The sequence below is a fragment of the Oncorhynchus mykiss genome, chromosome 1 (genome assembly GCF_057628025.1).
Source record: "Oncorhynchus mykiss isolate SJ-2025 chromosome 1, ASM5762802v1, whole genome shotgun sequence".
Classification (NCBI taxonomy): Eukaryota; Metazoa; Chordata; class Actinopteri; order Salmoniformes; family Salmonidae; genus Oncorhynchus; species Oncorhynchus mykiss.
Genome location: NC_143022.1, coordinates 76165510 through 76181256, shown reverse-complemented (window position 1 = coordinate 76181256; position 15747 = coordinate 76165510). Strand labels below are relative to the sequence as shown.

At 43.3% G+C, this 15747-nt stretch overlaps 1 protein-coding gene across 2 annotated transcripts in view; it reads right to left on the bottom strand.

The window, feature by feature from the left end:
- Positions 1-15747, bottom strand: part of LOC110528891 (protocadherin-15) — a 275550-nt gene that overhangs the window by 121245 nt on the left and 138558 nt on the right. For both annotated transcript variants that reach the window (XM_090240353.1, XM_021611090.3), the window contains one exon: positions 11727-11820. In XM_090240353.1, the coding sequence (XP_090096479.1) occupies positions 11727-11820 (94 nt within the window). The remainder of the gene's footprint in view (positions 1-11726; positions 11821-15747) is intronic.

Sequence of the window (15747 nt, the reverse complement as noted above, 5' to 3'; positions counted from 1 at the left end):
GAAGCATGGGGGTGGAAACATCATGCTTTGGGGCTGTTTTTCTGCAAAGGGACCAGGACGACTGATCCGTGTAAAGCAAAGAATGAATGGGGCCATGTATCGTGAGATTTTGAGTGAAAACCTCCTTCCATCAGCAAGGGCATTGAAGATGAAACGTGGCTGGGTCTTTCAGCATGACAATGATCCCAAACACACTGCCCGGGCAACGAAGGAGTGGCTTCGTAAGAAGCATTTCAAGGTCCTGGAGTGGCCTAGCCAGTCTCCAGATCTCAACCCCATAGAAAATCTTTGGAGGGAGTTGAAAGTCCATGTCCAATGTGATTTTCTGGATTTTTTTTTCTCATTTTGTCTGTCATAGTTGAAGTGTACCTGTACAGGCCTCTCTCATCTTTTTAAGTGGGAGATCTTGCACAATTGGTGGCTGACTAAATACTTTTTTGCCCCCATCAAAACCTCATCCCAACTGTAAAGTATGGTGGAGGGAGCATCATGGTTTGGGGTTGCTTTGCTATCATCGATGGAAAAATTAATTCCCAAGTTTATCAAGACATTTTGCAGGAGAATGTCAAGCTATGTGTCTGCCAATTGAAGTTCAACAGAAGTTGGGTGATGCAGCAGGACAATGACCCAAAACACAGAGGTAAATCAACAACAAAATACGTCTTCTGGAGGGGCCCAGTCAGAATCCTGACCACAACCCGATTGAGATGCTGTGGCATGACCTCAGGAGAGCAGTTCAAACCAGACATCCCAAGAATATTGCTGAACTGAAACAGTTTTGAAAAGCGGAATGGTCCAAAATTCCTCCTGACCGTTGTGCAGCTCTGATCCGCGACTACAGAAAAGGTTTGGTTGAGGTTATTGCTGCCAAAGGAGGGTCAACCAGTTAATAAATCCAAGGGTTCATATACTTTTTCTACCCTGCACTGTGAATGTTTACACGGTGTGTTCAATAAAGACATGAAAATGTATAACTGTGTGTGTTATTAGTTTAAGCAGAAGGTGTTTGTCTATTGTTGTGACCTAGATGAAGATCAGATCAAATTTATGATTAATTTATGCAGAAATCCAGGTATTTCCAAAGGGTTCACACACTTTCTCTTGCCACTGTACATCCAATATAGGCCCCCCTCTCTTCCTTCACATTTCATGATAGCGCAGACACTAACTGTTCTATGATGGACCTCACATCTCCCAGCTCCTGAAGGCTAATTAGGCGTGGGTCTTGCGTGGGCGGGCGTTATCAAAGCCCAGCATCTCCTTGCTCCAGTTCTTTATGGCTGGATATGGCCATCAGTCGTATGCTGATTAATGAGCTCCTTTTATTTATTTATTAGAAGAAATACATGTCTGTGATCTCCCCTCTCTGTCAACACAGTCCTTAAGACATGGCGAGGGTGCCAACAGTACGGCCTTTAAAGTGTCAACCCGGTTGGAACTTGTGTGTGTGTGTGTGTGGATGTGGTGAGATTTGATGAGCTGTGTAGGCTGCCACAGTCACCTCATCTGAGTTGTTTTTATTTTTGTTATTATTATTTTATTTAACCTTTATTTAACTAGGCAAATTCTTATTTACATTGTCGGCCTACCAAAAGGCAAAAGACCTCCTGCAGGCACAGGGGCTGGGATTTACAAAAAAAAAAAAAAGATATATATATATATATATATATATATATATATATATATATATATAAATATAGGACAAAACGCACATCACGAAATGAGAGACACCACAACACTACATAAAGAGAGCCTTATTACAACAAAATAGCAAGGCAGCAACACATGACAACACAGCATGGTAGCAACACAACATGACAACAACATAGTAGCAACACAACATGGTAGCAGCACAAAACATGGAAAACATTAGAGAGACAACAATACATCACACGAAACAGCCACAACTGCCAGTAAGAGTGTCCATGAGTCTTTGAAAGAAGCAATTGAGATAACACTGTCCAGTTTGAGTGTTTGTTGCAGCTTGTTCCAGTCGCTCGATGCAGCGAACTGAAAAGACGAGCGACCCAGGGATGTGTGTGCTTTGGGGACTTTTAACAGAATGTAACTGGCAGAACGGGTGTTGTATGTGGAGGATGAGGGCTGCAGTAGATATCTCAGATAGGGGAAATGAGGCCTAAAAGGGTTTATAAATAAACATCAACCAGTGGATCTTGTGACAGGTTTACAGAGATGACCAGTTTACAGAGGAGCATAGAGTGCAGTGTTGTGTCCTATAAGGAGCGTTGGTGGCAAATCTGATGGCCGAATGGTAAAGAACATCTAGCTGCTCGAGAGCACTCTTACCTGCCGATCTATAAATTATGTCTCCGTAATCTAGCATTGGTAGGATGGTCATCAGAATCAGGGTTAGTTTGGCAGCTTGGGTGAAAGAGGAAACCAAGTGTAGATATAACTTTAATCTGCAGCTTTGATATGTGCTGAGAGAAGGACAGTGTACCATCTAGCCATACTCCCAAGTACTTGTAGGTAATAATCACAGTGGGCATTCTTCTTACCAAACTACATGACCTTTGTTTTGGAAGTGTTCAGAATAAGGTTAAGGGTAGAGAAAGCTTGTCGGACACTAAGAAAGCTTTGTTGTAGAGCGTTTAACACAAAATCAGCTGAGTATAAGACTGTATCATCTGCATATAAATGGATAAGAGAGCGGCATACTGCCTGAGCTATGTTGTTGATGTAAATTGAGAAAAGCGTGGGGCCTAGGATCGAGCCTTGGGGTACACCCTTGGTGATAGGCAGTGGCTAAGACAACAGATGTTCTGACTTTATACACTGCACTCGTTGAGAGAGGTAGTTAGCAGGCCAAAGACCCCTCAGAGACACCAATTCTCCTTAGCCAGTCAACACGAATGGAATGGTCTACCGTATCAAAAGCCTTGGCCAAGTCAATAAAAATAGCAGCACAACATTGCTGAGAATCAAGGGCAATCGTGACATAATTGAAGACATTTAAGGTTGTAGTGACACATCCATAACCTGAGCGGAAACCAGATTGCATACCAGAGAGAATACTATAGACCTCAAGAAAGCCAGTTAGTTGATTATTGACAAGTTTTTCCAACACGTTTGATAAACAGGGCACATAGTATAGGCCTATAAGTAGGGTTGCGAAAGGTTGGAAACTTTCTGGTAAATTCCCAGAATTTTTGCGGAATTTTTCTATGGGAAGTTAATCCCTGGAATTTGGGGAATTTTGCTTAAATTCATTTTTAAAAAGTTAGCTTATAACAGTGAACCTTTTTTGTGGGATACACATACTGTAAGGCAATTATAGGTCTTGTGGCATATTTTGGTTGAACTATCCCCAATTCAATGGAATTGCAACCCTCTGTATGCACAGTGCATTCTTCCATCACATGTACAGTGCACTCTTCCATCACATGTACAGCTGATTCTCAAGATCTTGCACACTAATGAGATGCTATTAAGCCCACGCTACTACACTGTCTGAGCCAAGGACTACATGCTTTCTGGTTAGTTTTGATTACAATACTGGGTGGGATGAATATATTTTATACGACATACATGATTTTTTATTAACTAGTAAATAGTAGCCTACAGCAAAGTGTGTTTAAATAATTTCTAACTTGTTAACAATTCCTAGTAGTTAGTTTTTGCTACCATGTTTCATTTTAAAACATGTATCTTACAAAGGAGTTGTTTAATATAACTGCTCAACTATTTATCTGTACATGGAATTGTATTTGTTTTTTTCAAGACATTGAAAAGACACAAAAGACACAATTTCAAGACACAATCTTTACAGGAAAATGCCACGGGCACTATCTGATGTGCGGAGACATTTCACTGCAGCTAATGTAGAAGGAAAAGCTGTGTGCATTTGCAAATACTGTGCCAAATCATATGTGAAGAATGCAACAAAGATGCAGAATAATCTGGTCAAGTGCATAAAGTTCCCTCAGTGCTCACAACAAGCAACCTCTGATAAAAGTCCCTCTGCTTCTATTTGAGGTGAAAGTTATGAATCAGACACCTTATCGATAGCAACAGCTCATATTCCTCCTGGAATCAGACATTTTTTTGACTCAATGGAGGAACATAGTCAGAGAAATGCTGCTGAATGACTTGCTCGAGCTGTGTATGCAACTGGTTCACCTCTGATGCTCACAGGCAATGTGTATTGGAAGAGATTTCTCAATGTTCTTCGCCCAGCATACACCCCTCCAACCAGACATGCTTTATCAACTAATTTGCTGGATGCAGAGTTCAAGTGAAGGTCAAGCAAATCATAGAGAAATCAGACTGTATTGCAATCACCTCTGATGTGTGGTCGAATGTTTGCGGGCAAGGAATAATTAACATCATTAGCATCATCTTCACCCCTCAACCAGTATTCTACAAGAGCACAGACACAAGGGACAACATACACACCGGTCTCTACGTTGCAGATTAATTGAAGGCAGTCATCAACGACCCTGGACCACAGAAGGTATTTGCACTGGTGATAGACAATGCTGCAAACATGAAGACTGCTTGGTTTAAAGTGGAGGAGTCCTACCATCCCATCACACCCATTGGCTGTGCTGCTCATGCATTGAATCTGCGCCTCAAGGACATCATGGCACTGAAAACAATGGATACAGTCTACAAGAGAGCCAAGGAAATGGTTAGGTATGTGAAGGTCATCAAGTTATAGCAGCAATCTACCTCACCAAGCAAAGGGAGAAGAATAAGAGCACCACATTGAAGCTACCCAGCAACACCTATTGGGGTGGTGTTGTCATCATGTTTGACAGTGTTAGGGAAGATTCAGAATTTGTTGGTAACATATGTAAGATGTTTTATATTCATCAAATATGTGTAAGTTAATTCTCATCAGAATGGTATTTTTGTGTAATTCTGTGGTGAGGTTGCAGTTATCTGTTCTATGTCAAAACGAAGTTGCCTGGGCCGCTGAGAGGGGAGAGGTCAAAGTGTCATCATGTGTAAACATATCTTTTACTCCCTACCTTTTCTAGTGGGGAAAGACGGGTTGCAGTGTTGTTTCTATCTTAAACTATAGCCTCACCCTCCTCTCCGTGAGTTTGTCCAGGAGTTTGTATTTAGAGTGGGTTGTATATAAATGACAATTTGATATATGCCTGTTGATATGGATTTGGTTTATGGTTTCACGGGTTTGGGAAAGGAGACAAAGCTGAACGATGAGTTATGTCTATGCTGTCTGACTATGTGTGTCTTTGCTATTAAAGGAACTCAGTTGCATTGTAAGGGGGCGCTCAGAGGATTCACTGGGAGACACTGAATCAATCTGAGAGTCACAGGGTTGTGATAGAGCTCATATAATTAAAGATGGACTTTTATAACTAACTCTGACTTGTGTGTGTGGTTTGCTCCCATGATTTGGTAAATAGAGGAAATTTCCACGACAACAGTCTCCTGGAGGGGAAAGAGTCTCTCCAATAAATGGCCATATCACAATCTGCCGATATGGATAACCCCATCAAGAGGATCCTCCTGGATGATGTATTTTGGGAGAGAGTGGTAAGCAGCCTAAAACTCCTGAAACCTATAGCAGTAGCCATTGCATGGATTGAGGGAGACAATGCCATCCTGTCTGATGTTCAGACTCTGCTTGCAGATGTCAGAGAAGAAATCTGTACTGCCCTGCCCACTTCACTGTTGCTCCAAGCAGAGGAATCTGCAGTTCTGAAATACATGAAGACTTCTGCCTGAAGCCCATACATGCCGCAGCGTACACATTGTACCCCAAGTATGCTGGCAAGAGCATCCTATCTGGTGCAGAGATCAACAAGGCCTATGGTATCATCACTACTGTGTCTTGCCATCTTGGACTGGATGAGGGCAAGGTTCTTGGCAGTCTGGCGAAGGACACTTCCAAGCAAGGGGGAGCACCCCCTATCCACATTGAAGGGACAGCAGTGGAGAAGGTGGAAAGTTTTTTAAGTTCCTCGGCGTACACATCACACTTCACAAACTGAAATGGTCCACTCACACAGACAGTGTGGTGAAGAATGCGCAACAGCAACAGCGCCTCTTCAACCTCAGGAGGCTGAAGAAATTTGGCTTGTCACCCAAAACCCTGACAAACTTTTACAGATGCACAATCGAGGGCATCCTGTTGGGCTGTATCACAGCCTAGTACAGCAACTGCACCGCCCTCAACGGCAAGGTTCTCCAGAGGGTGGTGCAGTCTGCACAACGCAGCACCGGGGGCAAATTACCTGCCCTCCATGACACCTACAGCACCCGGTGTCACAGGAATTCCAAAAAGATCATCAAGGACAACAACCACCCGAGCCACTGCCTGTTCACACCGCTACCATCCAGAAGGCGAGGTCAGTACAGGTGCATCAAAGTAGGGACCGAGAGACTGAAACACAGCTTCTGCCATTTTTCCGTCCATTCTGGAACTTTGAGGATTTATGGGTCCTATGGAACGCCAATTGGGTATTTGCATGTCAAAAAATATACACAGCAAATAATTTGTTTGCGCAAGCCAAGCGCCACTACTAGGGTCAGTAGCACTGTCAAAGCTGTATATACATATTTTATATGTATATTTTATATATACATATTTTTTTTCTTTGCAAACAAGTACACACAGCAGCCAGGAAGTGTTTACAATACCACATTGGTAATAAGCAATTATTTATTAGACCGAATGGAAAATAAGTTGAATTAAGATCAGGATCAAACAAGTAGGATAAAAACTGTTAGCTAGATAGTCCAACATTCTCCCTGACATACAACCATCCCAGAGACAGGGAGAAAGGATGGTATTCCTGCAGCTGCTGCCTGCCAGCTAACCACATCCCAACTTCCCAAGCAGTTGCACCTGATTCATCCTAGCTTGTCAAAATACAGAAGTATAATCAAGCTTTTTTTCAACATTGATGATCGTTTGGAAACTGGAGGTAGGCCTCCATACTACTTTGACTTCGGTTTGGAGTATGACAAAGTCAATCACAAATGTTTTTACCCACTTCTGGGGTAGCTATCTACCTAGCTAGCACCAATGCAACCAGCCTGAAAACAATGATCGGAAACTGCAATAATTTGTTATATTTTTTTCAAGGATTTAGTAATCCATATCATGAACAATAAGCTTGGCAACCACTTGTTGTTCTACTATTGAAATCTAACTTCAGTTCATGAAAATAACTAGCTAGCTAAATAAAGAACTTAACAAGCTAACCAGCTACCAAGCTCCAGTGTGACTTGGCCAGACCGGGTCCGACCATCATCAACCAAATCCGAAAACGGTCTTATTTTTTAACTAGGGATATTTAAGATGATGACACCTAGCTAGATAGTTAACTAGCTATAGCTACTGAAACAGATTATGTCGTTTTGCTATGTTTTTGGAGAAGGGGATAACTGCATCCCAGAATGGCGACCGTGGTGTATATCTCTCTCTCTCATCAATTGCACACAATCTCTCCCACTCTATAAATCTAACACCATAATCTCCTATTCAACTGTTTCTCAGTCTATTAGACATCTTTTTGTATTTCTCTCAGCCTGTCCACCCCTCTCTTCCCTTTGTGACTGCACCTCCTGATGGGCTGCAGGGTCAGACAATAATTTTCCTGTTCCCATGGGGACTCCATCGTAACAGACACATGCAAGAACACACACACACACACACACACACACACACACACACACCCACCCACACACACACACACACACACACACACACACACACACACACACACACACACACACACAGACACGTTTGCAACTGATTGTAGATCAAGGTCCTTGCAATCAATGTTCCTTCAAAAAAAAAATCAGGCACTGAGCAAATTTCAGGTCTGTTGAGCGCAAACTTGAATGTTGTGAAAATTACTGTCAACACTAAGGCTGTATCGGCATTAAGTTAATAGTTTTAACAGTGGCCAAGTAGGCTACTGTGGCTATCTTATCCTACTGTAGACCAACCAGAGTGGCCTACCATCAAAAACAATGGAGAAAATACATCCTGTAACATTTTAACATGGAAATAGCTGTTCAATGTAGGCCTACATTCCATGAAATGTGCATATAAACTCAGCAACAAAAAAGTCCTCTCACTGTCAACTGCGTTTATTTTCAGCAAACTTAACATGTGTAAATATTTGTATGAACATTACAAGATTCAACAACTGAGACATAAACTGAACAAGTTCCACAGACATGTGACTAACAGAAATTGAATAATGTGTCCCTGAACAAAGGGGGGGTCAAAATCAAAAGTAACAGTCAGTATCTGGTGTGGCCACCAGCTGCATTAAGTACTGCAGTGCATTTCCTCCTCATGGACTGCACCAGATTTCCCAGTTATTGCTGTGAGATGTTACCAGACTCTTCCACCAAGGCACCTGCAAGTTCCCAGACATTTCTGGGGGGAATCGCCCTAGCTCTCACCCTCCGATCCAAAAGGTCCCAGACGTGCTCAATGGGATTGAGATCCGGGCTCTTCACTGGCCATGGCAGAAAACTGACATTCCTGTCTTGCAGGAAATCACGCACAGAACGAGCAGTATGGCTGGTGGAATTGTCATGCTGGAGGGTCATGAGCCTGCAGGAAGGGTACCACATGAGGGAGGAGGATGTCTTCCATGTAACGCACAGCGTTGAGATTGCCTGCAATGACAACAAGCTAAGTCCAATGATGCTGTGACACACTGCCCCAGACCATGACGGACCCTCAACCTCCAAATCGATCCCGCTCCAGAGTACAAGCCTCGGTGTAACGCTCATTCCTTCGACAAAAAACATGAATCTGACCGTCACCCCTGGTGAGACAAAACCGCAACTTGTCAGTGAAGACCACTTTTTGCCAGTTCTGTCTGGTCCAGCGATGTGGGTTTGTGCCCATAGGTAACGTTGCCTGTGCTTTCTGGTGAGGACCTGAACAAGGCAGTGTTCAGGGGCACTGTTCCTAGGCCGTCATTGAAAATAAGAATTCAGTTTTTTTTAATTGCAAAGTTGGTTAGAGCCTGTAAGTAAGCATTTCACTGTAAGGTTGTATTTGGGGCACGTGACAAATAAACTGATTTGATTTGAGTACACTTTCCTACTCATTCATTACTGCTGCAGTGCTTGTTGTAGCGCTGAATGGAAATAGGAAGAACGCGCATTTTATGACTTAGAAAAGTGTTGAATACAAAGTGTTGACAATGCTGGCTAAGGACAAACATGAACTCACTCATAAAAACAGCAGCTCTTTGGTGTATTCGCTGACAGTCTCTCTCTAGTCATGGTTTTAAACGTTGTGAAGTCTTCCAGTATCAACTTTGCTGTAGCTTTCTTTTATACCTGCTAGTTCCTGCATAAATGGTAATCTGAGCCATCCGATTGGCCAGCGGTAGGCCTATAGTGCACTTGATTTGCTCTCCGGGCCTGCAGGGAAGGCAGAGTTTGTACTTTCAGACACATGGTTAAAAATGGCAACAGTTGCCTACCCGGCACGCAGAATGAAGGCAGGCTGAATCGGGTGAACCTACCGCCAACAGCCCGAGACTGATAAAAAAATAGGAACACATGGCTTTATAGTTGGGTTTTTTACAGAAATGTTTGGCGATCGACTAAGAATGCCTTGGAGATCGACCAGTCCATCGCGATCGTCCGGTTGGTGACCACTGCTCTAGAAAGTTGAGTGAAGTTCAATAATATTTATTCTGCATGGCAGTCCCAGGGGAGCTGCGCCCACACACACACACAGCTTAGAGGGAACATTGCTTACAATCCTTTAATCAACATTAGTACACAGAGGGCCAGAGCTGGTCACCTCATTCTGAGGTCAGGGCACCATTCTCTCTCTGCCTCTTTATTGGTCTGTCACTCCCACTCTGACTTTCTCTCTGTCCATTGTGTAGCCTCATTTTCTCCCTCTGTCCTCCTCTACCATCATACTGTCTTTTTAGAAAATGCTGTCTTTCACGCTAGTTAGCATTGGCTCGCGAAACTACCTCTAACGTCCTCCATACTGGACACAGAGACATAAAAATGGTATCAATTAGTTAATCGGACTCTGGGGAAGTAGATAAAGGGCCTCATTGCCAAAATCCTGAAGTATCCCTTTAACACTGTATAGGATAGTCTTCTCACAGTAAAGTGCATGTCTATCTATCTCTGAAGATCTAGCATGAGCTTCAAGGAAATAACTATAAAGGCATGTATCCTAGCTGTGATCTTAGTATAAATCATCGGAAGTCAGACCTTCCAAGAAATTGTGTCAATCAATCAATCAACCAATCAATCAATCCATCCATCCATCCATCCATCCAATTCCCTAAATGACATGGGTGTAATGGTTCACCAAACCCACAGTTCAGTACATATTGTGGTTTTGAGATCACGTTTCGGTACGGTTTCGTGTACATCAGGAATATTAAATGGCATTCACAATGTTCAGCATTCACAATGTTCCTTGCATTGTCTGTTGTGACAGGATTGTTACATTGGGCATCTCAAGTTTCCACTCAGATGTTGCGTTTGTAACCATGTGGGAGGTGGGAATTTACCAGTTGTGAAGTCATAAATACCAATTGGATGGATTCATGTGATTTGAACTTGTTGAGAAACGCCGATTGGCTGATGGCCAACAAACTGTGCCAATCATAAACTAAAAGTACAGCTGTCATGCTTGTAATTTATAGAGTTCAAAAACCACATTTAAAGATTGCTTTTTGTAAATAATGTTTGTTGTTGCACTTAACTGCCGAAAATGCTTTTATATAGGTCATTTCCTTAGTAGGTGACGTCAGAGGTCACCTTATGGGAGAAGTGGGTGGTTAGGATGATAGACAAGTTTCCCACTAGTAATTACCAGTTGGAGGCCATTGAAGTGGCTTTTCTCAGTCGTATGTGGTAAATTCCCACTTGGTTAGAACTGCTTCCTTCAGTGCCAGATGCGTGTCTGTAGCACGGTTCATCTCCCACTCCGGGGTAACGTGATGGGCTGCTGCTGTTAATTAAGCGCAAACATTTTGGCTATGGTTTACTTATATAGAGTGTGTACTACATGTTTCCTGATATGGGTGCAAGAGGGAAGTTCGTAAAGTGTCTTGAGTACTTTCACGAGGTGCTGAAAACCCCTATCCTCAACCACAGAGACTGGGCGCATATCCGCGGCTATAAAACATAGACTGTAAAACATATTAACATAACCTAGCTATTGCTCTTGTAATTTCTTTGGCCCGGTCAGAATCAGCTGCCAAGGTCTGTTTGAATGCAGAGGGGAGACGGTGTTGTGTTGTTGTTTATTTGCATTTCCGTCTTGTTCCGGTATACTGGGGTGATTTCGGCATTCAAGTTTGCGCTCAATTTTGAGGTGCTGGCAGCTGCATAGGGTATTCATGTTGAACGTGGCAACATACTGTTAACGTTTTATCCACAACTCTCTGTCCATTGCCATTGTAATCTAATGGGAAGCCCAAAATCTTCCCAAACTGGACACTTAAACGATGATGTAAGATCCTCCAATTCTGGAGGATCATCCACACCAATCGCCATCGTACAGAACTAGTTCCCGGCTGCGCCTCACAAAAGGACAGTTTGAAATGTGCCAATTCAGATTTGAATTTTGATTACAATGTGCACATAGGCTCTTTTAACGGAAAAGCCTGACATTTCTTTTGTGTTGCTCATAAATACTCAAGAGGCAGCTCCCCATACAGAAGGTTTGGTACGTGTACCGTTGCACCCTTACTAACTGAATAAAAGATTCTCACCCCGCCTGGGTTGCCATCAGAGGCAGTGACGATGAGACGGTACTGGTCAGTTGTCTCCCTGTCCAGAGGCTTCCCCAAAAGCAGCAGGCCTATCCTGTAGAGGGAGAGACAGCAACACACAACACACAGCAGCATTAGTCAACAGCAAAACCCATGCTCTACTAAATCCATCCAGGATTTGTTGGTTTCCTCGCTAGTGGATCTGCAATGGCTGGATAAACTACAGTACAGTATAATGAGCAGGTGTACTTGAGACATGAACACACTTTCTCTTCACACCTCTCTCTTTCTTTCTGTCTCCCTTTCTCACTCACACACACACACAGACACACACAAACACACTCACACGATTGGAAACACAGACGGAAACATGCAGCTACACATTTTTCTCCTTTCCGCCTGCACTCTCATGGCTATAATTTAAAGCTTCATTGACCAGGCAGGTCAGCCATGGCGTTACAGAGCCTACACTTCCTCGCCTGTCTGTCTGCCCCCCAATGCATCACAGCCTGAGAGGACCAGCTCCAAGCTTGATTAAAGTTGTCCATTTTCCAAGTGAGTTCTCTTAGTTATGGCCCGTACATTTCTCCGCCACCAATTGAGCTGGCGTTCACAAGGCCAAGTACATTTTTCTCCAAACAGCATAAAAATGCAAAGCAGTGTCTTCCACAGCCAAGCTGTTGTGCTCATGGCCACAAAGGCCTAAAATCCATCTTCTGCACAGAATGAAGCCCTGGGGACAAAGAGCAGTGAAGCTGAACCTGAATATGATGATTATAATAATGATGATGATGATGATGATCTTTGCTTCTCAGACAAAAGGGAATTCATCCCAAGCTGCTCGAAGTTGTGAACTCTACTCCGACCCTGTTTGAGAGGACACTGATCACGTATGATAGCGACCAGCAGCTACAGGGGAGATCCTAGAGAGAGGAAGCTGTTGTCAGATTGATAGGATCTTGTTAACACACAGTGGAGGGCAAGTGTAGGAAGGTCGTGCTGCATGTGAGTGATTCTGCACAGCATTTTTGATTATTTCCGTGTGCATGAACCTGTAAGTATTTTCCCCAGTACTGAACATATGATCTCTGGTATCTGCTCTTCTACTTGTATGTCCTCTCTTTGACTCTGTAGCATATTTTCTGTGTATCATACGGGTGATGTGTCCAGGCCTTGTTGTAGTGATCTTTGCTCTCTATTCTTGGCTAAAAGTGGGAAAGATCTGAGGCTGAGTTTCTCTGTCTCTACTCATCATGCCTCTGGGGAACCTGCTCCATTTAGAGGGAGTTATAGACCAAGGAGCCCATTATTCATATAGCCGTATCAAACCAGCACCATATGTGGCCTGAATCTGAACATCCTACGCTGCACAAAACCTATGCCGCCCCATCATCCCCCTCAAGAATTCTGGATGGGCTTGAAAAATGAGAGAGCAGCTCTGACTAGGATGCCATAATTATCTTGCATGCTCATCAAGCATACATTACAGGTTAATTATCCTTCGATTCATCAGAAGCCCCCAGCACCTGGTTAGGGGAATTTACAGTGGGGTACTTATACAGTAAATCTGCTGAGGGCTGTTATAGTAATGTGTAACCATTCGACCTCTCCAAAAGACACAGTAGGACATGCGCTTGTTTTAGGAAGACGTCAATTGTATCTGCTCGGAGAGAGATTCCTGTACCAACCACAGATGTCTCAGAGTCCTGGAGATATTGTCACATCTTTTCTTACTGCTGCCACCACTGGGCCTGCGTAAAGTAATCATCCCTCCATACAAACAATCGCTCCAACATGGAGACAGATTAAGAGTAAACAAACTAAAAAAAAAGAGGGGGAAACAATGCCTAAACAAGCCTTCCTGGCATGGCTGGGAGAGGCTTTAATCAATTAGAGAAAAAAATGGCTGAAAAGGTGCCTTGTTTTCAGTCTCCCCATGTCTCCTCACCGCGGCGCCATTGCACGGGACGCTTCCCACTTTATTCCCTTGTTTATTTAAGGGGCAGTAAACAGCACTTGCCTCGTAAATATTTTATGGTGTTTCTCCTCTCGTCTCCATCCCTCTCTCACTCCACCCCCTCCGCCTCCTCTCCCATGCCTTGCTCTGACAGACTGTATTGGCACTGGGTGGCTGATGACAATTTTCATCTTCTTTCTGGTTGTATCCTCCTTCTCCACCTCCTTCTCCCCTCCTTCTCTTTTTCAAGCAGTGACCCGTGTAACAACTCAGTGAGGCTGAGGACTGTATGTGCTTTCTAGGCTATAGGGGAGGATGTTGTAGAGGACTTCCACTAGCTAGCTCATAAAGCTATGCTTTATAAACATGGATGATGATAGATGCAGTTGACCCAGGATGTTTTTGTTCTGTTCTCAATATACAGTGCATTCTGAATGTATTCAGACCTCTTCCCTTTTTGCACATTTTGTTACGTTACAGCCTTATTCTAAAATTGATTAAATATAACATGTTCCTCATCAATCTACACACAATAACCCACAATCACAAAGCAAAACAGTTTTTTATCTGTTTGCAAATGTATTAAAAACAAAAAAAAGAAATACCTTAATTACAAAAGTATTCAGACTGAAATTGAGCTCAGGTGTTTACATTGATCATCCTTGAGATGTCTCTACAACTTGATTGGAGTCCACCTGTGGTAAATTCAATTGATTGGACATGATTTGGAAAGGCAAACACCTGTCTATATAAGGTCCTAGAGTTGACAGTGCAAGTCAGAGCAAAAACCAAGCCATGAGGTCGAAGGAATTGTCCGTGGAGCTCCGAGACAGGATTGTGTCGAGGCACAAATCTGGGGAAGGGTACCCAAAAATATCTGCAGCATTGTAGGTCCCCAAGAACACAGTGGCCTCCATCATTCCTAAATGGAAGAAGGTTGGTAACACCAAGACTCTTCCTAGAGCTGGCCGCCTGGCCAAACAGAGAAATCCAGGAGAAGGGCCATGGTCAGGGAGGTGACCAAGAACCTGATGGTCACTCTGACCGAGCTCCAGAGTTCCTCTGTGGAGATAGGAGAACCTTCCAGAAGGACAACCATCTCCGCAGCATTCCATCAATCAGGCCTTCATGGTAGAGTGGCCAGACGGAAGACACTTCTCAGAAAAAGGCACATAACAGCCCGCTTGGAGTTTGCCAAAAGGCACCTAAAGTACTCTCAGACCATGAGAAACAAGATTCTCTGGTCTGATGAAACCAAGATTGAACTATTTGGCCTGAATGCCAAGCGTCATGTCTGGATGAAACCTAGCACCATCCCTACGAGGAAGCATGGTGGTGGCAGCATCATGCTGTGCGGATGTTTTTCAGCGGAAAGGACTGGGAGACAAGTCAGGATCAAGGGGAAGATGAACGAAGCAAAGTACAGAGAGATCCTTGATGAAAACCTGATCCAGAGTGCTCAGGACCTCAGATTGGGGCGAAGGTTCACCGTCCAATAGGACAACAAACCTAAGCACTCAGCCAAAACATAGCAGGAGTAGCCTTGGGACAAGTCTCTGAATGTCCTTGAGTGGCCCAGCCAGAGCCCGGACTTGAACCCGATCTCTGGAAAGACGTGAAAATAGCTGTGCAGCGAAGATCCCCATCCAAACTGACAGAGCTTGGGAGGATCTGCAGGGAAGAATTAGAGAAATTCTCAAAATGCAGGTGTGCCAAGCTTGTAGCGTTATACCCAAGACTTGAGGCTGTATTTGCTGCCAAAGGTGCTTCAACAAAGTACTTAGTAAAGGGTCTGAATACTTATGTAAATGTAAAATGTATTTGTAATTGTTTTGCTAAAAAATAAACATATCTGTTTGCTTTGTCATTATGGGGTATTTTGTGTAGATTGATGAGGAAAACATATTTTAGAATAAGGCTGTAACATAACAATATTTGGAAAAAGTCAAGGGGTCTGAATACTTCCCGAATGCACTGTATTTAATGCTGCCATCATTATTTACATATCACATATTTTTGTGGCCTAAACAAGCCATAGTTTCACTATAAAGTTTCAAAGCTGAT